General features: G+C 37.0%; 1 protein-coding gene across 3 annotated transcripts in view; it reads left to right on the top strand.

Annotated features, from left to right (window-relative positions):
• The window catches only part of coro2ba (coronin, actin binding protein, 2Ba), a 57,844-nt gene that overhangs the window by 16,281 nt on the left and 13,650 nt on the right, over positions 1 to 27,913 (top strand). For 2 of the 3 annotated variants that reach the window (XM_073836153.1, XM_073836154.1), the window contains exons 2-5: positions 16,054 to 16,254; positions 24,390 to 24,506; positions 25,592 to 25,741; positions 25,961 to 26,125. In XM_073836153.1, coding sequence (XP_073692254.1) covers positions 16,054 to 16,254; positions 24,390 to 24,506; positions 25,592 to 25,741; positions 25,961 to 26,125 — 633 coding nt within the window. Of the gene's footprint in view, positions 1 to 12,703; positions 12,837 to 16,053; positions 16,255 to 24,389; positions 24,507 to 25,591; positions 25,742 to 25,960; positions 26,126 to 27,913 lie in introns of those variants that run through there. The other variant, XM_073836155.1, reaches the window with a different exon arrangement.

The raw sequence follows: 27,913 nt of genomic DNA, 5'->3' as shown, positions 1-27,913 counted from the left end.
CTTCACAAGCACTTGTGTCAACAGTATTCTTAATTAACTTTGAACATATATGCCTACATGAACCATGCTTATACTTGTATAATTTTATAAAAAAGTTTATTTACAGATTAATTCAAGTAAAATTATAAAAAAAAAAAAAAAAATTAAAAAAAAAAAAATTATTTCTGATGGCTTTGTAGCACAAATTGATGTATTTGATGAAACTGTCCAAAATCGCTTTGAGATCTGGGACGCGAAAGCAACTTTTTCCACCTTTGACCACAAGATATCGTTAGTGTGCAACGTGTTGAAAAGCTTCGAGTAATGAACCTTTTTATGATACAGTTGAGGGGAAAGCCTCAGTGCTTCGAAAAGCTTCATTTTCCCATCACTAAGTTCATCTTTATCACCTTTTAGTTCACCGACAACACCTCTGCTCTGACCAACAGCCACTGAACAAATAATCAGGTCCCAGATTGGTTCGTCACTTTTTGAGGTCCCCTGAAACATTTCCGTTGTGCTCCGTGCTATTTGCAGCGCTTTGTGTTTGTAGCGCTTTTTTGTGTTTGCAGCGCTTTTTTTGTGTTTGCAGAGTTTCCGTATTTGTGTTTGCGTTGCGAGGATTTGCAGCGCCTGTGTTGTCAAACTGATGAAGATGTTTTTATTTTATTTGTTGTTGTTTTTTTCTGTTTGCATGTGTTTTCTTAAGTTGCAGCGTGTTGAGCTCTCTCGGCCACCGTATTAAAGGGATAGTTCACCCAAAAATAAAAATCCATTTTATTACTCACCCTCATGTCATTCCAAATCCAAATCCAAACCCAAATTAAGATATTTTTGATGAAATCCGAGAGTTTTCTGACCCTCCATAGACAGCATGGGCCCTACCACGTTCAAGGCCCAGAAAGATACCAAGAACATCGACATGGGACATCAGTGGTTAAACACTCTGAAAAATAAAGGTTCTTTATTGGCATCAATGGTTTCATGAAGAACCTTGAACATACATGGAACCTTTCAAATACAGAAAAGGTTCTTTATAGCTAAAACATGTTCTTTAGATTTTTTAAATGTTGTTCAAAATGGGACTGTTAACTGAAATGTTCTTTGAACCAAAAACGGTTCTTCTATGGCTTCACTGCAAAACAAACCCTTTTGGAACCTTTATTTTTAAGAGTGAACCGTAATTTTATGACACTACGATAATACTTTTTGGGTGCAGAAAAACAAAACTAATGACTTTATTCAACAATTCTTCTCCCGCAAGTTATCTTCTTCCACCGTTATCAAAAATATCTTAATTTGTGTTCCGAAGATGAACGAAGATCTTATGGGTTTGGAGCGACATGAATGTGAGTAAGTAATGACTGAATTTTCTTTTTTGGGTTAACTATCCCTTTAAATGCTTTCTAGGTAGATAACTCATTGTTTTGAAACTATTAAATAACCTACTCTCATAGATTTACATTTCTGTGAATTCCCATAGAAACAGACAGACTGTGCAGACTGTGAGGTTTAGTATTTATATATCGTTGCACTAACAGAGGTTTTTGTCAGGTGTGATTATTATGTGTGCTGTCACACTGTGCGCAATTCATCCGAGAAAAACATTTGACATCTTTATCTCTCAGGACTGTTTGTTTTAGTTGCTATCAATCAAGCAAGCTGCTATTAAAACTACCTGGGCAGCTTCAATGAATTATTCCTGACAGGTGAAGTGGAGATATACTGAATCAGAGATGACAGGCTGTTAGTCTTCATGCAAGTTTGGCATTCCAAGCTAAGAAATATGTAGGTTGGGATGGAAGTAATTTTGCAAAGTGCATCTACATCTGTGTTGGAGCTCTCTAAATAATGAAAAGTATTCTGCCGGCAGAGAGCAGCTCCTGTGGTAAAGAAACGCTGCATGTCAAACTCAGAGAGAATGGACTGTAACCCCATTTGACCCCCTCTCGTAAAACTCCAGATCCAAAAGAACAGATCTGGTGCACATATCTAGTCTATTTTGTTTGCTTCTTGGATGCAAAGATTCACTACTGAATATTCTTCTTGAGCACTTGCCAGATGGCCGTCATCGCAACTGGGGCTTGTGTTTTTGTTGCATGCGGTTCAGAGCTGGCATCAGGACATCTCAAGCTGCGTCAGAAAGCTCACACACATAGTCGCTCTGTATTCTCTATGCATGCTAAAAAAGTCACACTCTATGCCTACTTTCATTCAGAAATTTCCTCATTTCATGCTGAATTAGTCACGTCTTAATGCAGCAAAATGTCATTAGTGAATCCTGTGTAATTTGATTGACAGATCAGCAGAGAGCTGAGTCACGCTCTAGTCTCATGGTGACCATAATGATCACCCCACCCGCACCATCATCTTGCTGCCCTACCCCCTTCATCTCCTAACGTGTGCCATCCTTTGTGCTTCCTCTCTCTACCTCCTAACCGTAATCCCCATCTATCCATCTGTTGGTTCTGCCCATTAAGAACAGGAAGGTTAGAGGAAGGAAAACAACAGACAGCTCCTCTCCTGGGAATGACAATCTCTAGGGGATGCTCTTTCAGTCACTTTTCAGTAATGCTTACAGACACAAGGACATGGGAGGACATATGGGAGGAAGTCATTTTAGTACTGGTTTTAAATATTTAGCAAGTAAGTAAATCATTGCATGTTATATTATAATTAAAAATTCAAAAGTAAGAGCTTGGCATTACTAGAAAAATCCATTTTAAATATAAAGGGTCTAGAAAGCACGCCTTTAAAGAGTTAGTTCACTCAAAAATGAAAATTAGCCCATTGTTTACTTACTCTCAAGGCATCCTAGGTGTAGATGACTTCTTTCTTTAAGACAAATGCAATCGGAGTTATATTAAAAATTGTTCTGGCTCCTCCCACCTTTATAATAGCAAAGGGTGGGTGTTTCTCTTCAACAGTTCAAAACAAGTCCAATAAAGTGCATCTATCCATATAAAAAGTGCCTCACACAGCACTGTGGGGTGAATAAAGGCCTCCTGTACCGAATCAATGCGTTTTTGTAAGAAAAATAACCATATTTAAAACATTATAATCAATTTAATCCAGCTTGCGCTAACAGTTGTACACAGAAGCTGCTCCGGGTGGATGGCATAATTTATTTACTATTTTTGGGTGAACTAACCCTTCAAAATTAACTTACCTCATATATCTACTATGTTAATCATGGATTAAAAATGGATGAATTAGATCAATAAAATTAAGAATTATATTGAATTTTAGATATTTTAGTCATCTTCAGGCCGCCTTGGAAATTTGATGGGGTTCCCTAGTGGGCTCCAGCCTTCTGGATGAGAACAACTGATTTTGATCTTTGGCTTATATTTCAGTGTCCATCAGGTGCATCTACTAACTCAGAAAACATGAAGAAAAGACAACCCAGTTTGTTTTAATAGACTTTTTCTGTAAGCATGAGAAAAAACGAGAAACGAGTGACCAAATTTCTGACTGGTAGTGTACGGACTTACTTAGTAAAGATTCACACTCACAAGCAAGCTGTAAGTAATATAGAGGCTACAGAGTGCAGGATAAACAAAGAAGGAGGGGGTGTTTAACATTTCTGTGATAGAAAGGATCTTTTAGAAGCATAACTGAATCTTAAGAGCAGAGGAAGGCCATCCTTGACAATGTGTCTCTCTCAGCACGGCATCAGATAACTTCCTCTTTCATTATTCTCTGCTTCTTTATCAAAGTCTGATAACCCTCTCAAGGACATCCTGTCTCTAAGTGCATGAACAACAACAGCTGACACTCTCAGCACTTCACAAAAGTTTTTTCACATATGAGTTATCAAAATAAAACCTTTAAATCAAACTGAATGTAAAAAATGAGATTTGGCAAAGAAGCATTGCTTACATTTCACTGAAAAGGATGTTGAGTATTATAAATTTCTCTCAATCTCTCCACTCCACCAAACCCCCCATATTCTGTCTTTTAGCTAGCCTGACTGCACCCATCCTGTCTGTCTGACCCCCTACTGAGACAAAAAGGGAGGAAACTGGTGGTCTTGTTTCTTATGTTTAAGGAAGTATGTCATGACACGCTCCACATATTTCCCAGTGTTCTTAGATCAACATCCTATTTTACCTGAGCTTTGTTGAGATCTGTTGCTGTCTGTAATGAATGCAATAAAAAGAAAATGTGTCTGATTGCAGAACAAATGACTTGTATGAGCCAATTCTTCAAAGTGAATCAAAAGCATACAGCACAACCTGTATAGTCTGATTCACAAACAAATTAATTTACAAGCTGTAAAGTGATGTTGACATCAAAATGAAGCCAATTGTGAAGTCAGTCAAGACAATAATTGACAGTATTGCATTGTACCTCCTGTTGAAGACCCCTAGTCTAAAACAACTGATTCCATTAATTTTCTCCCTTTATAAAGTTAAGCCATTTAGAATGAAATACATGTTTCTGTATGTTATAGATTAAGTACAGAGTGTGTCAGTTATAAGAGCTGCATCTGTACTGTCTGGAGGAAAATATAGTCAAGCAGACAGACAATAACAAACCAAAGGGCACCCCAGTACACAAAACACCCTCCAGTACAATAGTAATAAGGGTCTCTATCCCATCTCTGAGCAGCTTTCCTCCCTCCCCTGAGTTTTGTCCTCACTGAGAATTTATGGATTTAAATGCCCTTCAGCTCTGACAAAATTATTCTGTTCTGGAACTTAACGTGTTTTCCTCAAGGTATTGTAATTGCTGAATAACAGAAACTTGTGGCTTAGGATGATCTCATTACTCTCTCTCTCTCTCTCTGTGTGTGTGTGTGTGTGTGTGTGTGTGTTTGTTTTTGTGACATATCAGGACACAAATTGGTGTAATAACATGGGTATGACATAGGTATTACAAGGAGAGGGTGACTTATGAGGACATTGCCCATGTCCCCACTTTTCAAAAGGCTTATAAATCATACAGAATACGTTTTTTTGAGAATGTAAAGATATGCACAGTCTCCTGTGAGGGCTAGGTTTAGGTGTAGGGAAGGTGTAGGGTGATAGCAAATATCGTTTGTACAGTATAAAAACCATTACGTCTATGGAATGTCCCCACAATTCACAAAAACAAACGTGTGTGTGTGTGTGTGTGTGTGTGTGTGTGTGTGTGTGTGTGTGTGTGTGTGTGTGTGTGCACGCACAAATATAGTAAATCCAGTGAAACAATAAAATAAACATACAGTGACAAAAAATACAGTGTTATAATTTGCCGCTTGGCAGCCATATGTTGGGTAAATCTCGTGTTGTCCTCATTATATCTTTGTCTGCACTAAGTAAATGCTGAATTTTCTATAGCAAGTTTCCCAAAGTTCAGGGCTAGCAGACTCTGGACAGATTTATGGATAAGATTTATCGAAGCCTATGCTAAAACCTGTCTCTACCGTCACCAGCAGACTTCTCTGTGTGTGAAAGGACAGCATGCAACTTGACCTGGCTCTCTTTCAGCTGTATTTCATTCACAGCTGGAGCCAGAGCTGCCAAAACAGGCAGTGGGTCTCCAGGCTCAGAGTTATTTAACTCCCACAGAGACAGAATGGCATCAGAACTCACTCCTGCTACTCAGAAGCGGGAGCTGGAGGTTAGCTGCTCTAATGCCCAACAAAGATGGGCTCCCTGGCATGGTGAGGGGCTGAAAGCAGTCTAACCAATGACCAGCTGTGGCCCTCTGGAGGCCTTTCATACATTTTTGTCCCATTTTAAAGACAAAAGAGGCTTGTTTCCTGACTTGGAAGCTGTTGGAATATCAGTATATTTGAATGATATTTTATATGAATAAGGCAGAGCTGGGTTCGGGAGATCTAATATTTGGATGTAATGAATGGTGAATGGGACAGAGCGCTCTATGTATGAAACATGAATAATAACAGCCTATGGTTCGCTTTGCATTTTGGTGTTCTGTTTCATCAGACAAAAAAAAAATAATTTGAGATATGAAGCATAACTGAAGTATCTACAATAATGGTAGAAAGAAAACCAAAAACATAGCAGCGGAAGAAACTGCAGGCGAGATGTGAAAAAGTCAATAAAGTGTGAAGTCTCTGGAGTCTCTCTATCCTGCAGCAAAAAGAGGATATCCAAAAACACATATAGCAGAACAATACACACATCACTTAAATAATTTTCATCCAGTCTGCTAAATTTGCAGTGATACAATCCTAGATGCTTCATCACACTTGTGTAGCCCTGTTTTTGACTAACTGCACAAAACCAGACTGAAGCTTGTGGATTTAATTTATTTTTTATGTGTCGCTTAGGGGCAAGAGTTATCTGACATGGACTAGATTACAGTAAAAGACCAGTATAAAAAAATCTATTCAAATAATTGTGAAGAATATTTGTGCAGGAAAAAAACAGATGCAAAATTCCGTATAAATGATCTGTTCAGAATTTCTTCCATCAAAACTAACATTAATTGATTATTTTACAGACATAGAGCTTTATACTGAGTGCCTCACATAAAACACTAAGTACTGTATATTTAAAAAAAAAAATCATTTTCTGCTTTGAAAAAGCAGTGATCAGCTCTTTTTGAAAACATTAATTCTATCAGTTCAGTACACTCTCAAAAAAAATACACAAAAGTGATACCTTAAAAATACATCTTCATCCTTTATCTACCCCTAAAAATTCATTATAGTACCTAAGCTATACTTTACCTTACATATTACTTACATTTTACTAAAAAGTACTAAAATGCATATTTTAGGAGTAGATAAGTTACAAAGGTGTCCTTTTAAGGCTACTGCCCCTGTGATAAGCTGTTGTTACCCTAAAGATTTTTGAACATTTTTAACAATGTAACTTTATTTCTGGATGATAAAAATGTAAATAAAATAAATCTAAATGTGTGTTTATGCCCAGAAGTTGCATAGTACCATTCAATCAAATTAGCACGGGCAATTTCAGCCAACTCTGCCATTTCTGTGGGCAATATGCATCAGACGGTCATTAAACAAATTGTGGGTGATCATTGGGCGTGCCGTCTGAGGCTGAGACTAATGCTTCAATGCATGCACATCCCCTTGCGTTCCCTAAATAAACAGATGTCCTCAAAATGAACATAATACTTTTTCTTCTTTACCAGTACATACATGATCACAGCTAAACAAACATTATTTTATAATATGTAGTAGATTGTCAGAAATATTCTCTGGACAGAATCTGCATCAGTGTCTGCAACAGACCAGACTATAAAATAACCTGCATTTGACAGACACATGGTGAACAGAGCAGAGCTGAAGGGAAGGCCAAGGAGAGATTGCTGTCTCACCAAAGTAAAATAAATCTTGTCTGTCTGCATAGAGGTTGTCAAGAGCCAGCCAAATATCCCATTTAATCATTCAACATAATTAGAGAGAGAGACATTTGTTTTAACATAGACCTGAGAAAATTACAGAAAATGCCCAATGTCTTATTAACATTCTCGTGTTTATTTCTAAATATATCACACAGCCTAATTATAATTGTTTGAGAAGTTGTAAATCAACCAGCCACAGAAAAACAAACTATCCTATATATCAGTCATTCCCAAAAGCGGGGTCCCGACCCACAAGTGGGTCGCGGGAGATTTTGTATGGGTCGCCAAGTCGAGCACTATTTCTCAGTGCGCTATATACTTTTGATTAAAATTAATATGTGTAGTTCACCTATTAGCCGCACGAGGGAGCTCGTCGTTTTCTTCTGCTTTCTTTTTTTGTTGTTGTTCTTTAGCTGCGCTCTGCATCGCCTGTTTCATACTCCGTCTGCAGTGCGTATGCGTTGCGTATTTTTTTCCCCACCCATGTTAACGGATTGGAGCGTTCACACTGCAGTCCAGCAGTGCGTCCCAGAAGCAGTGCGTTTGCAGCAGAGCAGCGATCTTTTCGGCAGAGTCTATTTTTTTGCTGTGCTGCAAGCGCTGCATGTGCTGAATTAAAGTGACAGCGCATTGTTCGCTGTAAAAATGAACATGTATTGACACGAAAATGTCCCATAAATGCATATAAATGAAGTCCACTGTTTCACAGTCAACACGTGGCTTTTTGGCTAGGTTTAAAATAAGGATAAGTGCAGTTTTAAAGAAAAAGGCAACATAATACGTGCACTTGATCAGGTAGAAAAGTTCTTTAAAGGATTGTTTTTAATAAAGATTTAGTGCGAAAGAAAAGCATGAGAGCCGACTGTTTCTGTCTGTGGTAAGTTTTAATTAAAATATTTTTGACAGTCCAATTTCAATTAGAAAAGGAAGCTATAGCCTCCCTATGTTGTGTTTAAATGTGTTGCAACTTGCTTGAGCAACTTAATATACAAATCTAGAAGTCAAGTGCATTGAATAATACGTTGTTTTTTATTGAGTTTAAACGTGAATATGTCTGTTATTGTATTAGTTTACTGTGATAAAAGAGGATCACAATGCTGAAAAAGCACTTTTGGATTTGATATCAAAATAACAGATAAATATTGTGCAAAAAAATGTGCTTTGTCAAATATCTGTATCTCTTTTAAATAGTTAAGTGGAAGCATGACCTTAAAAATGGTCATACATATTTTGTTAATGCATAAATTATCTTCGTGATATATGAACTATATGGGCCTAATGTTTATTGGGGATTTATCGAGGATATATCGACTTTAAATTGTGGGTCCCCAGAAAAAAAGTTTGGGAAACACTGCTATATATTCTTCATGTAGGGTCAATGTAGGATGTCATGTAGGGTCATTGCATTTACTGTGTTTAACATAACATGGTAAACTAGTTGATTAAACATGGCGAACGTGACTACATGGTCAACGTTTAACGAATTGTAAATTTCACAGAGCACAACTGCTGAAACAAAATATGCATAGAAAAATTTAACTTCATACTTATCAAACTGTATAGCAGTAGAACAATAAGGTACACCTGTTAAAAAGTCTGAAGGATTTCTTTTATTAAGTTTTAGATAAGTTTTATTTAATAAGAATGCATTAAGTTATGTTTTTTGACCTTTCTATTCACCAAAGAAAATATAAAAATTCCTGAAAATCACTCTATTTCTGAAGGATTTTTCTGCTTGGCCATCCCAGGATTAATTGCATTTTAAAATAAATTAAAATATTTTCATATTAAAGTATAATTTGAAAAGTTATTTGAAACTGTAATAATATTTCATTAAATTGTTTTACTGTATTTTTGATCGAATAGCTGCCACCTTGGTCAGAATGAGAGACTTTTTAAAAACATTAACTAATCCTACTGAGCCAAAGCTTGAAATGTAGTGTAAACAAATGCAGATACAAAGTGATAATTTACTCAGGATTTTTATCATGTCATGTAGGGCAGAGCAATATGGTCAAAAAAATTTATCATGATATAAATAGCAAAATTTGCGATAACGATATAACTGACGATATAAATGACGCTAGACAAAATACTTCAAAACTGCACGACTTTATTGGTGCAAATAAAAGAAAAGAACGTGCTTTTACAGCTTTGTTGTACTCCAGTAAGTGCTTTTGCTTCAAATGGTGAAACAGGTTAGTGGTGTACGGGTCGCTAGCCAACATTACTTTTTTGCCGGTACTTTAGCCTACTTTGTGTAATAATGAAAACATTTATTTCAGTGAAAAAATAAGTCCAAAACTCTCTATTTTAACATTTTGAACAATAGGGCTATACAATCTTTTGCTCTTTTTTTTTTTTTTAGAAATTCTTGTGTGTTTTAATTTTTCTGCTAATCAAATGAAAGCATAAACATTTATTTATTTTTAATCAAATTAAAAATAAAACCTTTTAATTTTTGGCAAACAAACAGGTTTACTGTTAAAATCAATACATGGAAGAAAAATTGTATTCAGTTTAAAACGTTTAAATAATAATTGTAGTATTTTTTCTACAAGTAAGTGGTTAATCTTGTAACATTTATTTTTTATCATTGTTTTATGTCAATTATTTAAATAGGAATATATAAACACCTACATTATACTGTACAAAAGTAATACAAGACTAATATTGTTCTGTTACATGTTAAACCATACTTTTATTTTGACAGGTGGCCGTGAAGTTTCTGTGTGTACAGTATGATATGATGCTAGTTTTCTCAAATGAAATGGTAAAGGTGACACTCACAGCAGCTTTGGAGATTGAGTTTATCTGTTCATGTGAGAGCAAATGCCAAAAATTAGCGGGAGCGTCACGCGTGTTTCAGTATGCGCATATTAAAAAAAATGCGTCTCTGCCATTCATACATAACAGAGGCAAACGGAACATGCAGGATTCATATTGAAATGGTCTTTTTGCATTTCAGTTTTCACAGACACTAGTCCATATCACGATTTGAATTAAGTGACAGACTTAATCCAAAAATCGACGAATTCCGTGGCATTCCGCGCTATAGTAAATTCCGTTTTTATGAATGGAGTCCGCGATCCAGCCTGTGTTTTCGTGGAGGAGACATTGTAAACGCGCGACCATGTAGAGACAGAAATATGACATGCCTTCGTGTATATAAGATAAATAACATGAGGCAATTTAGTTTGTTTAATAAAAGAACAATATATAGACCTGTTCTATAGGAAAGATAACCTTAAATGACTTCTATTTTGATCTGGCGCTATATCGAAAATAAAATGAACTTGACGTTCAAGGGGGGCGGGGGGTGCCGTTGGGGGGCGGGCCGCCCCCCTAAGATAATGGTAGGGGAAACACTGCATATTTTGCAAAAAATAGTGTTCTGCCGTGCATCTGACGGGCGAAAACCAAACCAGTTCCACACCACGGATGTTGTACCTTTTTTGCAAACAAATTCTGGTTCACATGTGTAAGTCAATGCTCCGCTTGTGCATGCCGCCTCCTCGGTCGCCGCCATGCTTCTCGCTCCATGTGCGACCGCATGAAAACACCAGCACTGCGCACGCGCGTTAAGTCCAAGTTCTATCGCGATATGTCAATTTCATATCGTACCATAACATTACACCGGTATTACCTTGAAAGGTATGATATGGCCAAGCCCTAATGTCATGTACAGTTGAAGTAAAAAGTTTGCAAACAGTTTTGCAAACCTTTCAGAATCTGCATTATTTTACTTAAATAAGAGGGATCATACAAAATGCATGTTTTTTTTAATTAGTACTGACCTGAATAGTATATTTGAAAATAATAGTTGAATTTATAAAAATGACCTTGTTCAAAAGTTTACATACACTATGTTCTTACCTAAATGATCCACAGCTGTGTGTTTCTTTGTTTGTTTTTTCAGAATTTTGTGTAGTTGAACCCTTTCCAACAATGACTGTATGATTTTGAGATCCATCTTTTCACACTGAGGACAACTGAGGGACTGATATGCAACTATTACAGAAGGTTCAAACGCTCACTAATACTTCAGAAGGAAAAATGATACATTAAGAGCCAGGGGGTGAAAACTTTATGGGATTAGGGTAAATTTAACTTATTTTGCCTTCTGGGGAACTTGTAAGTATCTTCTGTAGCTTCTGAAGGGCAGTACTAAAAATAAGAAAAATGTACACATCCTCATTCCATTCAAAATGTTGCATAATTTTTCCTTCTGAAGCATCAGTGAGCATTTGAATTTGAACCTTTTTTAATAGTTGCATACAAGTGCCTCAGTTGTCCTCAGTGTGAAAAGATAGATCTCAAAATACAGTCATTCTTGGAAAGGGTTCAAATACACAAAAATGCTGAAAAACCAAAGAATCTGTGGGACCTGAAGGATTTTTTCTGAAAAACAGCAGGCAGTTTAACTGTTCAGGACAAACAAGGGACTCATGAACAACTATCACTAAACAAAAAAACAAAAAAAAAAAACTGTGGATAATGTAGGTAACAACACTGTATTAAGAATCAAGTGTATGTAAACTTTTGAACAGGATAATTTTTTATAAATTCAACTATAATTTTCTCCTGTGGACTATATGTAAATGTCTTTTATGTGAAATATTTTATTCAGGTCAGTACAAAATAAAAAATAACATGCATTTTGTATAATCCCTCTTTATTTGGTAAAATAATTAACATTTCTGCAAACTTTTGTAAACTTTTGACATCAACTGTATGTATATAACTGTAAAACTACATACCTCAAACATAGAACATACATTTTTTTTTTCATCTGGAGGACTGGGCAGCAAGTGGAGAGATAAAAAAATTAAAAACAGGAACATAGATGGGAAGAGCGCTCAGGAACAAGACGGTAATCTTGTTATGATGTTTTTAAGTCTATAGCTGCTATAGTGGATGCACATACAGCAATGGTCATCCTCCTGTGGAAATGAGGACATTTCCCCCAGACATAAGTAGACAGAGTGCAGTTACGTCATACTTATTATATAACACAGCATTGTCTTTTAGTTTAGATCAATATGTTTTCTAACTGAACGAGGTGGTGAGAATCTTTGTGGTCAGGCAATGGCTAATAAAAATAAAGACATCAATAAGCAAACACTGACATACAGTAAAGAGAGGATGGAGCAACAACTTGTGCCTGAGGTAACGTGTTTACAATCGAAAGGGAGTAACTGTGTGTGTGTGTGTGTGTGTGTGTGTGTGTGTGTGTGTGTGTGTGTGTGTTTCAGGCAGAGAGAAAGATATTCAACCCCTAGCAATTACAGTAGTGCCAAAGTAGCTGATGTGGGGCTGGGCCTGGGAAAAGGGAGGGAATGAAGTAGTAAGGGAGGGTTGAAAGGAGGCTGTGGGAGGAGAAGGCTTGGAGGAAAAAGGGAAAGAGAGAAACAGATGCAAGGAACTCAGGCCGGCAAACTAGATGCACGCAGGAAGCTGAAGAAGATACAGGCTCTTTCTGTAAATGACTGCAGAATTCAGTGGGTGGTCAGCTCAAAACCAGAGGAAAGGTAGGAAATTAGTCTCTGTGTTTTGGAATTAGATGCTGAGGTGAAACTAATAATAAATATGAGGTATATTATTGTAATATATTAAATAAGACAATATATTTTGTGGATTCGTATACAGAAATACTGTAATTCTGTGTACACAGATAGTGGTCAATTGTTCTTTTGGAGAAGTGAGCAAGAGTGTGTGTAGATGTGCGTGCAGCATTAGATGAACAAATGTTCTTGCATACAAATCTCGATTATGGTTAAACAGGCAGAACAACAAGCACACAAACCATTTAATGCTTTAGGACCGCTGTAAAAATTCACACAGTAGGAGAGCTGAAAATTACACACGTGAAAGTAAAAAAAAGTGATTGAGGACAGAAAGATCTCAGATAGATGTAACAGAACACAGAACACGATTAGCTAAACATTTTAACCATGCTAACACAATTCCTGATTAGTCATCATGTATGCTAGCAATAAACTAAAGACAATAAGGAATGCACATGTTATACAAAAGCAGACAGAATTTCACAATGCAGTCTTTAGTCATGAGTGGTGTCAATCTCACATGAAGATTCAGATCAGCCACTGGTGATTTAACACTTCCTGTCTTCCTTGTGGCCAAACACTGTTCAAAACACAGCTCATTTTAGTTTGAATGGCACAGTCTCATTCATTAGAGCCTAAATTGTTGCTTGCGCATTCCTCTAGGCTAAACTACAAACAGCGGTTTGAGTTGTGAGTGAAATTTTACAAGCATCCACCAACCGCTTCCTGTTTGAGTGGCGGAGTCTTCTCAAGGGGTTTCTAATTGGAAAATGGGGCCAGATCAGCACTAATGGGTCCAATATCTGTATTGCACTTATCTGTATTTCACTTATCATATTATAGTGTCATTGGACATCAATCTAATTGTTTTATATTTATTGACATAGTCTGTATCTGAGTTTGTTTATAAGTGATGTTGGGCTTGGTAACAACTTAGATCTGGTTGTTGGTTTGTGTTGTCTTGTTTACTTTGTTTGATTTAGTTTTTTTTTTTCAGTTTTGGTGGTCACTCTTGCACACACTATAAGAATTTCTATTAAAATGTATAATATTGTTTTATTCATAGTCGATACCAATAAAATAAAGGTTCATCATTGGTTCTTTGCAAAAAAAAAAAAAAAATTTGTAGTATCCACCTTATTTTTCCGTAAGACGCAGCCATTTGTACATTTAATGGGTCTGGCTTCCGGTCTCATCCACTTCCAGCTATTTCTAGCTGTACAAAACAGCTCGCTTTGCTGTTTAATATTGCAAATTGGTGTCTTACCATGTTATTTTTATGTATTATCATAATTATGAACACACTGGTTTGTAGTGCAAACAGTTTACTGCACATTGGAAGTCTCGCCAATATGCTTACTTCTGCATAGTAGAAATAAACTGGATAGGATTTGTGTGTGTTCCAGGTTTCGGTGGAGATTAAAAAATTATTCTTGACATTATGATTTTTTCCCCAGTCATTAACAGTATCAGTTCGTATATGCTCACCTGTTATATAATCTTTCAGTACAGAGAGGTAAACAAGCTGGAGCTTTAGACTAATTATTAGGGATGTAACGGTATCAAAAATTCACGGTACGGTAATACCTCGATATGAATGTCACGGTACGGTATTTATTGAATCATTTACAGGAAAAACTAAACTAATGAAGAGACTCGAAAAAAGTGCCAGAAGTGCTTATTAAACAGTTTACATGAACACTGAACATATCAATGGCATACAAATTAGCCATCTATCACTTTGAAACAGGAACTTCAATTTTAATAACAAAAAAATTATTAAACCATGTAAAAAAAAAAAAAAAAAGTTTCAATTTAGTATTCTTGAAAACTCAGAAAAAAAATAACAATAGCAGCCTACTTATTGCAGCTGGCCCATGTGCTGAATGAGTATTTGAGAACACTCACCTCATTCACTCACACACTCACTTATTCAGACAGAGACAGTTTTTTTTTTAAAGGAAATCTAGCTTATTAACATTATCTGGTAAAAGCTGGGATCTCGGGGCATTTACAATGTCCCCTGTAACAGAAAAAACCCTCTCACTTGGGACCAGAGTATGTGAGCGGAGTGGAGCGGCAACAATTTCCCCTCCGTGCTCTGTGCATTCAAGAATCACTCCGCTCCAGCTCCGCTCCAGGTTCACAATTTTCCGCTCCCGCTGCACTCCTCGCTCACTGATATCAGAAACACCGCTCCGCGTCAAAAAAAAAATCAGATATAATGTTTGAAATATAATGGTCCTGTTCATAACACATATAAAAGATTTTTTTTTTTAAATACAAAAATAAAATAACAGGAGAGTTTGGAACACTAGTGTGCAAACTTTGTTCCTACCACATACCAAGCTAATAACAACAGCAGCATTAAAAGAGTATAATTGCTGCTTTATGCAGTGCAAAGTTTGTAATGAAAATAAAAATACATTTTCGTCAGTTATTTTACTTATGGATCGCTGCATTTCTTACAGATTTCTGCTCATTCGAAATCGGATAACATTACATTTGTTTTAATGCATTAACAGAGTGATTGCGTGTGAATAAGTGCTGTATCTGTTTAAATGATGCTTTCACCTGAAAATATTAAGTATCTAGAAAGAACAAACTTGAGAACTATAATTTACCGCTTATGATGTCCATTGCCGTCATCACAGCCTTCACATTATTTCTGATTTGAGTGATCCATCTCTAGTATCAAGCGAAATATGTTTAGCATGTGAATTCCTGCTTAATATGCAGTTATATTACGGTCAGTTGGCGCGAATTGTTCTCATGATGGAACGGTGGCGGATCGGTCTTGGAGCGAGTTTAAACCACGACGCTCCGTCTTTTCAAAAATCCGCTCCTCACTCCATTCAGAATCACAACAGACCGCAAAGGATGATGGCCACGCCTGGGCTGATGGGAATTGTAGTTCCCCATACCTCCCGTTCGCTCCATTCGCCTGAGCAAACTTTTCTCAGAAGACCTTTCGTTTTATCGAGTCATGCGACCACGGTAGTATCGAAAAAAATTGCTATTGCGGTACGACGGTATTTACAATACCGTTACATCCCTACTAATTATACTTTATTTTTAAAATGTAGCCTTGATATGGACAACCCCATCTGCCCACGTCACAATTTAAATTATAAATTGAGGGAAAAAATCTAATCTATCTGACTTCACATGTGTTTTGCAGATGTCATGGCGGCCGACCTACCGGAGCTCCAAGTTTCGAAACGTCTATGGCAAAGTGGCCAACCGGGAGCACTGCTTCGAGGGCATCCCGATCACAAAGAACGTCCATGACAACCACTTCTGCGCGGTCAACGCCAAGTTCCTCGCCATAGTAACGGAGAGCGCGGGAGGAGGATCGTTCGTTGTTATCCCGGTCACTCAGGTAACCACGACGACACAGCACGCGCGCCTACTAGTGTTTTCTCTAGACAGATTTGTCTTAATGGCTTACACTAAATTCATGACCCACACAATGTGGGGAGTCAGACTAGCACAAACAGCGGCATGAATGATGCGAACCTTTCAAGAGCCGTATTTTGGCGGCATACATGCAGGCAGTGTGTTTAAAATGGAGCCTATAGCAAATGAGTTGGCGTTGTTGCGAGTAGGGGAGACTGGTAAGTGTTGTTAAATAGTTGTAAAATCGTCATTTTAACGGTTACAATGGGTTTAAGGGTTACAATCATAGATATATATACGTATATATATCTATGGTTACAATGTCACTCATTAACGCCACAGTCCAATATAAATTTTATTTATCGATTTTTACAAAGGAAGTCACCAAACAGAGATTTTGTCAGATTAATATCTGAGGACAAATTTGCCCCAAAGCACGACTGAGTTGTTGAATAACTACACACACAGTTATGGTGTTTATGGATTTTAGTTGTATGTATATGTATATGTATAAACATATATGTATATATGTGACCCTGGACCACAAAACCAGTTTTAAGTAACACGGGTATATTTGTAGCAATAGCCAAAAATACATTGGGTGATTGGGTTTTTTTATGCCAAAAATCATTAGGATCATGTTCCATGAAGATATTTTGTAAATTTCCTACCGTAAATATATCAAAAGTTATCAAAATGTTTGATTAGTCATATGCATTGCTGAGAACTTCATTTGGACAACTTTAAAGGCGATTTTCTCAATATTTAGAATTTTTTTGGACCCTCAGATTCCAGATTTTCAAATAGTTGTATCTCGGCCAAATATTTTCTTATCCTAACAAACCATATTTTAATGGAAAGCTTATGTATTATTCATTCAGATTATGCAAAAATCTAAATGACATAACTTACATAAATGCGCGCGCTTTCCTCTGAACGTAAACGCGTCGTAGTATACTCCAATGTAGTGCTAGAGGGCCGCAGAGAAGAATTGTTAAAATAAAGTCATTATTTTTGTCGGTTTTTGTCACATGGAATACTTTGTTGATGTTCTTGGTACCTTTCTTGAACCTTTAAGGAGCCTTGCTGTCTATGGAGGGTCAGAAAGCTCTTGAATTTCATAAAAAGTACTTAATTTTTGTTCCAAAGATGAATAAAGGTCTTCGAAACAGCATGAGGGTGAGTAATTAATGACAGAATTTTTATTTTTGGGTGGACTAACCCTTTAAATCAGTTTGAGACACAAATCACACACACACAAAAAGCCATTGAAACATGGGTTACAATGCTCAGTCAGTAAGCTAACATATGATTATTTATGTGTTAAAAAGTAGAAAATGTGCATCTTAAAGTGAACTGTGATTAAAGTGTAGGATGCACACACTTGAACCTTGATGCATCAACCAATGTATATCTATGTTCTTTGTTTGCAAGGCCAAACACACAAGCATTTCTAATAATTTTACTGCAAACACGCATAAAATCTGTCTAAAACAAAGCAATACGGAGGAGTGCTAATGGATGCTTTGCACCAATTCACATTTACATTAATTGTTAGAGAGAACATGAGCAGTGGTTACCGAACAGTGGAAAAACATAGATGAGTCATCCTTCGCCCTGTTCTTATAAATGAACATGTGGTGCACACTTAAAAAAAAACCCACAGGCCTCTGTCTCTCACTCTCTCATATTATGCATTTTCTTTGCATGGTTTAGATTCCCTTTGCACCAATACACAGACATTTCATGATCACCTACATGCTGTTCTGAATGAAAACATTTCTTTCAACACAATTATGTTACATCCAGAGAGCACAATAACATCAAATTAATGAACAAAAACAGCACAAATGTTTGTTTTTGCATCTTTTTAAAAGCAAGTTGCTATTTTCATCACCATCTGAGTCTGAACCATGACTCCATAAAACCATGAAGTCCCTCACCCAGTGGCTTGACATGCTCTAAATTGAATCTTTGTGTTACTCTGTTTGCAGGCCGAGCTAAAAGCCTGACTAGTGAGCAGAGAGATACTTTTCCTTTGATCTCTGGCTTTAATGCTATAAAATGGAGAAGCACTGGAAGCTGTAAACTCTTGGTCACTGACACTGATATAACAGTGGTGTGGACAAATCAATGTGGACATCGGTGTGCTCTGGCTGGAACAGAACAGCTTTATATGTCTGCTTCAAAAGGAAAGATAGAAGACAGGGATTCTGCAGGTTAAAGAGATTACTGCATATTCTGTCATCATTTGTGACCTTGGTCCACAAAGCCAGTCAAAAGGGTCAACTTTTTTAAATTGAGATTTAATAAATTGAAATTGAAATCTGAATACATAAACTTTTATTGATGTATTGTTTGTTAGAATAGGACAATATTTGGCCGAGATAAAACTATTTGAAAATCTGGAACCTGAGGGTGCAAAAAAATCTAAATATTGAGAAAATCACCTTTGAAGTTGTCCAAATGAAGTTCTTAGCAATGCATATTACTAATCAAAAAATAGGTTTTGATATATTTACAGTAGGGAATTGACAAAATATCTTCATGGAACATGATGTTTACTTAATATCCTAATGATTTTTGGCATAAAATCATTTTGCCCCATACATTGTATTGTTGGCTATTGCTACAAATATACCTGTGCTACTTACGACTGGTTTTGTGGTCCAGGGTCACATTTACTCGGCCTCATGTTGTTTCAAACTTGTACGACTTTCTTTCTTCGGAAAAAGAAGATATTTTAAAGAACGTTGGTAACCAAACAGTTTTGGTCCCCATTGACTTCTATTGTATGGCCAAAAAATAAAAGATAAACACTCTTTTCAGTTTCCTAAAAGAAGAAAGTCATACAGGTTTGGAACGACATGAGGGTAAGTAAATGATACATTTTTTTGAGTCAACTATCCCTAAATTATGTTTTTCTAACCATTTTGTTACTGACTCCTAAAAATACAAAATGCAAATGTGAATTTAATGTGCCTCCAAATTCCACCTCCACAGCAAGGGGCCAGACTGTACAAAAAGCACAGGCAGGAAAAATGACACACACCATTTATCATTGACATGACAATGAGATTTTGGCGCACAGCCTCTGATGTCCCATTCTTGTCTTCAGTCATCTCCCCTCCTCTTTATTCTGTCTATTCTTCTGTCCCTCCTCTTGAGCGCATCCGGTCATGCTAGACTGCCCAGTGGGCCTGCAGACCCTCGGTCATGGTCTCAGCCAACTTGGATAAACTATCAATAGCACTTTTGTGATGAGCACTCAAGAGTTGCCCAGTTAATGTGTGATGTAGAAGGCCAGCTTTGTGCCCTTAATGTGCTCAATTCCACTTTGTTTGTGACTCCAACTGGGCTCCCAGGCCTTGAAAAAAAAAACTCAGTCCTTTTGACTTCCGCATATGTGTTTCTTTGGACGCCACGTGGGGCTGTTTTTCCCAGCTTCTTCATCCTCCATCTCCCTTGTGTCTTAGTTGTTCTCTGTCTAGCACTGACAGCTCCCTGCGAAGTGTGCATACTTACTGTAATGCTGAGAAATTCTGTCACCATCACTGAAATCTGCCATAGAGATCATAGAATTACTGTGAAGCTATTTAATAACTGACAGTAGTTAAACCTTTGGTTTTTAGCTTTTTATAGCAAAATATGTGACCCTGGACCACAAAGTTAAGAGATTTTAATTAATTAGCTTTCCATTGATATATGGTTTCTGAGGATACAATAGTATTTGGCGAAGACACAACTATATGAAAAACTAGAACTAGAGGGTGCAAAAAAATCTAAATATTGAAAAAAATCGCCTATAAAGTTGCCCAAATTAATTTCTTATAGCAATGCATACTAATCAAAAATTTTGATTTGATATAGTTACAGTAGGAAATTTACAAAATATCTTCATTGAACATGATCTTTACATAATATCCTAATGATTTTTGGCATAAAAGAAAAATCGATAATTTTGACCCATACATTTGTATTTATTTATTTTTTTAAACAATTTGGGTGTAAAGTTTGGCAGTTTAATGCAAGTTTGTACTTGTTGTAATATGCTTATGTAGCTTATTAAATGTCTTTAATGTGTTTATTCAGTTCAAGACATTAGTCTATATTACAGGGACAACTGTCTGATTAAGTATAAGTAATTCTCATAGTAAAATCCAGACAGATGGGAGGAATATAGTAGCAGAACATTGGCTTTTCAAATGGAATTCCTCATATGACAAAGGAGCTTCAGTTGTGGAATGGAAACTGCATTCAGAAACCATGATGAGATGGCCCAGGGAAAGAGAAAAAAAAGAGCATGAATAGAAGACTGTGGTATTCGCGATGATGTCATCATTAACTGTTTAACCATTTGGAAATGAAACCGTTCCTTTCCTTGACCTGCTAAGCGGCTGTTGACAGAAACTTCTGTGAATGATAATGTGTTGAGGTGGTGCTGTAATGGCTTGGGATGATATCAGAATTCTTAAAATAATGCAGGCTGAAGTAGTCAGGTATGCGATTTCACACACACGCACGCGTATATATAAAAGAGAGGGAGTTGGGCCGTCTGGCAACACTGATAGGAAACTGCCAACCAGTTCAGACTACTTTAACATACCCAAGAGTGCTTTTTACTAGACCCACACCCTTTTTTATAATGCCTCAGAATACAGTAAACTGAAATGACCTTTATTTAGATTTTTTTTTTTTTCAGAAAACATGGAAAATGTTGGACTTTGAAGAATGCAGGATCATTTTGAACAGGCTTTAGAAAAAAACAGTCATGTTTTGATTATGTGGTAGTGTAAATCTTTTGTAAAACTCCATACTCCTCCTGCTGAATAAGAATTATTTGTTAGGCTCTGCCGATCATCAGTTTGTAGCAAATAATTATTAATTAGCAACAAATGTTCATTTTGTAATATGCTATCATTTGGCCTATGTAGTATGTGCAGGCAAGCTATCTTGTATTTCTCTGTGTTAAAGAAATTAATAAAGTAGGCCTAAATACTTTGTACTCCGAAATAGTTTATACATGAGAGAAAACAATTTGAAAAAAAAAGCCAAGTAAATAAAATCTTGAAAAAATAAGCTGTATTTTCTGCTCTCAAACGCTGATGCTAATGCTCTCTAGTTATAATGACTGTATGATTTTCAGATTTTTCCTTTTGCACTGAGGACAACTGAGGGACTCATACGCAACTATTACAGAATGTTTAAACACACACTGATTCTTCAGAAGGAAACACAATGCATTAAAAGCCGGGGGTGAAAACTTTTTGAATTTGGATATCAGGGTAAATGTAACTGATTTTGTCTTGTGGGAAACAGGCAAGTAGCTTCTGTAGCTTCTAAAGGGCAGTACTAAATTTAAAAAATATGATATTTAGGCAAAATGAGAAAAATTTACACATTTTCATTCTGTCCAAAAGTTTTCACCCCCTGGCTCTTAATGCATCGCGTTTCCTTCTGAAGCATCAGTGAGCATTTGAACCTTCTGTAAGAGTGGCATATGAGTCCCTTAGTTGTCCTCAGTCTAAAAAGATGAATCTCAAAATCATACAGTCATTGTTGGAAAGGGTTCAAATACACAAAAATTATGAAAAACCAAAGAATTTGTGGGGCCTGAAGGATTTTTCTAAAGAACAGCAGGCAGTTTAAATGTTCAGGACAAACAAGTGACTCATTGACAACTATCACATAAAAAAGTGTATGTAAAGTTTTAAACGGGTTCATTTTTATAAATTCAACTATTATTTTCTCTTGTGGACTGTATGTAAACATCTTTTATTAAAAATATATTGTTCAGGTCAGTGCTAAATAAAAAAACAACATGCATTTTGTAATGTTCCCTTTTATTTTGTTAAAATAAATAACATTTTGCAGATTCTGTAAGATGTATACATTTTTTACTTCAACTGTAGCATACTTTGTGGACTGTCCCAGAATAATGTTACATTGACTTAAAGGTTGTATCAGCGATTTCAAGCCTGAAACATAACGTGTCACATTCAGCTGACCTTTCTTCACGATCCGCTCGCTGCCTGCCCCATAAATAGGCTGTAAAAAAAACGCGTCTCTGTGGTCAGCCTAGGGTCCGAGATATGCCAAAAAAAACAATCGGTGCTACCAACCATTCCACAGAAAAACAAACAGTGTTCCAACCAATCAGCGTCAGGGGTTTGGTGTTGTGGATTTTCGTACTGGTGCAGGGATGTGAGGGAGGCAGAGCGAAAGTCCACAAGCACCAACCCCCTGACGGTGATTGGTTGGAACACTGTTTGTTTTTATGTGGAATGGTTGGTAGCACCGATTGTTTTTTTGGCATATCTCGGACCCTAGGCTGACCACAGAGACGCGTTTTTTTTTTTTTTTACAGCCACTTTATGGGGCAGGCAGCGAGCGGATCGTGAAGAAAGGTCAGCTGAATGTGACACTTTATGTTTCAGCCTAAAATCGCTGATACAACCTTTAATATTTAGATGTAGATATTTATGTGGCACTAATTTAAGTGTGGCTCAGCAGTGGCTAAGCCATATAACTTCTCTGCTAATAATGTTAAATTTGTCCTCTAAGAAAAAGCATTTGTTATTTTTTTATGCAGGAAATGTGCTATCAGAGTTATGGCAGTCTAGACTGTAGGCACATCCACTGACATCATAATTAGTGTAATCACATGGCTGTTCCTCATGCATCATTGTGCTGCTCACAATAGAGGGTGTGGCTAAATATATTATCTCCTTTTGTCTCGCACTGTAAGATCTCAGACAGCGACTACTCAGCCTGATTTGCAGCCAACACATCTGTGTCAACAACCGCCCGCCGGCAACACACTCCTACACACAAATCCGTATCTGTTTTGCACAAAGAATAACAAAAAACAAGAATAAAAAAAGAAATAATTAGAGACAGGAAACAGACAGGAAAGTCTACAGGCGTAAAAAGCAAAAGCATTTCCTTTCAACTTTGTCCTGTGCATATATGTAAATGTCCTTCAGAAAAAAACATAATCACGGTTGTTGTTAGGTGCCATGATGCTTTAGCAAAATATTGTCAAATACAATTAAAAGATCATTAATTATACCTTTATTTATTTACTTATTTATTCCACTGAGGTCAACTAATAAAGTTAGTAGTTATAGTAAAATCATATTTTAAAGTCACTTTATTTATTTATTGGTTCAAATAGTTCTAATAAATTTGCTAATAGAATTGTTTGTATGAATAAGCACGGAATCAATCTAAGAGCTATATATTGTCTTGGAAAACACCGTGACAAATCAGAAATCCTCAAATATATGCAAACATGCGCACAAGTGCGCAAGAGTGCTTTGGTGACAGTGGTAAAAGCTTTGACATTTTATAATTGGTCATATTTTCTTTTGAGCTTTGATCTCCTGTGGGAAATCAAGGAAAAATTCTATTAAATGAACAGCCCTCGAGCAATCACAGTGCTAATTTAATGCAATAATCTAACAGAGCAAATCACAGACATGATTTCCATCATGCCAATCTAGGAGAATAGCACAGAGAGCACTGACATGGGGACGGAAAATGTGTGACTGCCATGAGTTCTTTGGCTTAATGTATGCTACCTAAAAGCAACATGCTGTTCAATATCAAACTGCTTCTTGACTCAAATTTAAGCATACAAAATTTCTTCAACAATGACTTCTCTGATATTAGAGCGCCAGCAGTACTATCTCACTGCATTGTTTTGAAGGCCTGACCTATAGATGAAGAGTCTTTCATAAGCAGCCCACTCAGGGTGCACTCATGCATGACCTGAACTACAAATCCCACAGGACCTCAGAAGGAGGTCAATGGACTAAAGTGACATCAAACATTCATGACATCATTACTAACGTTCTGTCTACTACTGACTGTATTATTGTAGTTATGTAGCGCCACACAGTGGACGTTTGTATGTATTACAATGCAGCGGTATTTGTGCAGGTGTGATGTTGTAAGATTGTATAAACATATCATTCAAGGTGAATGTTTTCAACTATCCAAATATGTATATTTTTTAATCTTATGTTTGTACATGCATTCTTTTATTTGTATTCTTAGTCACATGGGGGGGGGGGGGGGGGATAAAAACTAGTAACCTGTACTTCCCTCCTGCAGTTTGGCCGTATCGACCCTCACTATCCAAAGGTCTGTGGTCACCAAGGCAATGTGCTGGACATCAAATGGAATCCTTTTCATGACAATATAATCGCTTCTTGTTCAGAGGACTCTTCTGTGAGTAAACTTGTGCAAAATCATTACAGTGTTCAAATTAGTCAGCATCATTTGAATAAACTGTGAAACACTTTTTAGTTATTGGTTACTTTTTGTTTTTGCAAATGGAAAACCAGCATTTACTTTTCTTGATGTGATGTGAAACCTTATTTATTAAACTTAAACCAGCACACCTAGATGTATATAAGGAAAGGCATAAACATTTAAATGGATAGTTCTGTCATTAATTACTCACCCTCATATCGTTCCAAACCCTTAAGACCATTGTTTATCTTCAGAACCAAATTAAGATATTTTTGATGAAATCTGAGAGCTTTCTGACCCACCAGCAGTATAATTACCACATTCAAGGGCCAGAAACGTAGTAAGGACATCGATAAAATAGTCCACGTGGCATCAGTGATTCAACTGTAATTTTATGAAGCTACAAAAAGACTTTTTGTGTGCAAAGAATACAAAAATAACAACTTTATTCAACAATTTCTCTTCTGGGTCAGTCGATGCATGTTCACAAGAGTGCCACAATGCATGTTTGTGGTGCTGCTGATGCAGGAGCCGGCGTTTTGACATTAAAAAAACTGGTGTCATATGGGCTATTTTAAAGATGTCAGTGAACATGTCAGTTGCGTTGCTGTCTATGCAGGGTCAGAATGCTCTCTGATTTCATCAAAAATGTCTTAATTTCTGTTCTAAAGATGAACAAAGGTCTTACGGGTTTGGAAAGACATAAAGGTGAGTAATTAATGACAGAATTTTCATTTTTGGGTGAACTATCCCTTTAAATGTCATTTTCATGTGTGTACCTTTTTTCACATAAAGCATAATAAATAACCCTGCAAATAATAACAATGTAAGTATAAAAGAAACGAATTTATAACTATATTTGTAATAAATATAAATTAAAGGGAAAAAAATTACATAAATTTAAAAACACACATACATGCACTCACTCACTAAGATGCCCAAAATGCCTTGCTCAAAATCACAATAGGAATAGAGCAGGTGAAAACATATAATGATATTCAAAAGTAATTTTTGTGTGTGTTCTGCATCTTTGTGTTCGCATGTGTATGTGAATGTGTCAGGTGAGAATATGGGAGATTCCTGATGGTGGACTGAGGAGGAATTTGACAGAGTCTGTGTTAGAACTGTATGGCCACAGCAGGCGTGTGGGCCTTATAGAGTGGCATCCAACCACTAGTGGGATTCTCTTCAGCGCTGGCTATGACTACAAGGTAAGTCTTTTGTAACAGAATTTGACGTTTTTAAATATAGTAATATAAACTGTAAAATTAAAACATCAAAACAGTGTAGACAGTCGGTACTATTGATTGAATGCGAAAACTAATTCTGATTGTCCATAATATGAACATGAGAGTGCCACTCGCAAAAATAAAACTGTCAAAAGACTGTATCTGAGGTTTGACTGTTGTGTTTTTTTCCTCTTTCTGTAGATCCTCATTTGGAATCTTGAGATTGGGGAGCCAGTGAAAATGATTGACTGTCATACAGATGTGATCCTCTGTATGTCATTTAACACAGAAGGCAGCCTGCTGGCCACCAGCTGCAAGGACAAGAAGCTCCGCGTCATCGAGCCCCGCTCTGGAAACGTGCTACAGGTGTGGATTTTGTGCGTTTACTAGAGATGCGCGGATGGGCTCAAATGTCAATTGAATCCCGAATCCGCAGCTTCAAATAAATTATCCGCCCGCTACCCACCCGCACCTCTATTTTTCTCTGATTTAGCTAACCGCACCCGACCCGCTCCCGATCGTCATATTATACTTTTTTTTTTTTTATTCTTAGTTTTGCATGATGATATGAGGAATGGATGGTTCATTTTAACAGCAGATTGATTCATCTGATCTGCACATCGCTGTGCACTCAAATACGTTTAATCACTCGTGATTTTAAGCCAAATCCACGCTGAAAAGTATAACGTTATTTTATCTGACATCTGGACGCGACTCTCTGCAATATCTGATGAAATCGGCCGGGTTTTCTCTGTATTAGATCCATATGAACGCATACTGGATGCTTGGACTTAAGTTTAGGCTACAGGGGTTCACCAGTTTAGAAATATTCTGATCGTAAAAATCTGCTTCTTTACATTGTTAAGGTATTGATTTCGTTATAATGTACTGATTCAAATAAGTAATCAATAATATGTATTATTATACCACTGCGCACCTCCCCTTACATGCTCTCGCGTATGAACAGGCAGCATCTGGAGTGGAGAAGTGGACAGAGCAGGCGCAGGCGCATCAGGCACAATTGTCAAATATATTTCAAAAGAAGCCGGCGCCACGGTCCTGACCACATCACTGTCTTTACTGGGTGGTTTTAGGGAATATTTGCATTTATTAACATGCGATTGAATTAGCTCTTCATGTGGTAGACTGTCATGATTTTGGATAATGCACCACTGCATTACCGTACTCAATACCATTAACACAGGCATAACTTGGAATGTCACCGTTTCTGTCACCGCAACTTCTCGAACAGGCGAACACACGCACACACACACACAAATGAAATTGTATGCCTGATGAAAGTAAAAAGTATTTAAAACAGGTTCATATAAAAAATGTAGTTAATATTGGCATCATTATTGATTTATCTCATCCACCCGCAAATAATCAGAATGCATTTTTTTATTACCCCACCCACCCGTTATTTCATTCGAATAAATGTGATTTTACCACACTATTTCATCTCTGTGTCTTATTTGAAGCGGGCAGAATGCTAGAGCTGCATGTCATAACTGACGAAAATAACCGTCTTTTTTACCCATTCGGTCAAATTTTGCGCTACAAAGAGCAATACTTGTCTATAACTTGGCAAATGACCATGGAATAAGCGGGATAATCAACGGTTTGCCGTTATAATTCGTCGTTTGTAGAGAGAGACACGCACATGCAGGCAGGTACACACACACACACACACACACACACACAACTGTCATCTCTCGCGAAGGGCGGTTATTAGCCTCCACGTCGTGCATTTAAAATCCTTTAATGCACGGCAAACCGTGCATTTGTTTCAGTGAATTATCGATCAATCGACCGAGAGAAGGCGATAGAGAGAGAGAGATGACAGGTGTGTGTGTGTGTGTGTGTGTGTGTGTGTGTGTGTGTGTGTGTGTGTGTGTGTGTGTGTGTGTGTACCTGCCTGCATGTGCGTGTCTCTCTCTACAAACAACGAATTCATTCAAAAACAGCAGTTTTACCACTTCGTTGCTGAGGAATATAATGTAGCGATCTAGTATCTAGGCTATTTTAATAAGAATCGCGGGCAAGATCTGACAAGAAGTGTATGTATGTGCGCAGCACAATGCAATCTCCGACCTCTTGCTCTCTCTCTGTGCATTTGCGTGCATCAATTAAAGCAGCGCATTAATATAGAAC

The sequence above is a fragment of the Garra rufa genome, chromosome 3 (genome assembly GCF_049309525.1).
Source record: "Garra rufa chromosome 3, GarRuf1.0, whole genome shotgun sequence".
Classification (NCBI taxonomy): domain Eukaryota; kingdom Metazoa; phylum Chordata; class Actinopteri; order Cypriniformes; family Cyprinidae; genus Garra; species Garra rufa.
Note: the sequence above shows the minus strand (reverse complement) of the source record. Positions and strands in the feature narration are given on the sequence as shown.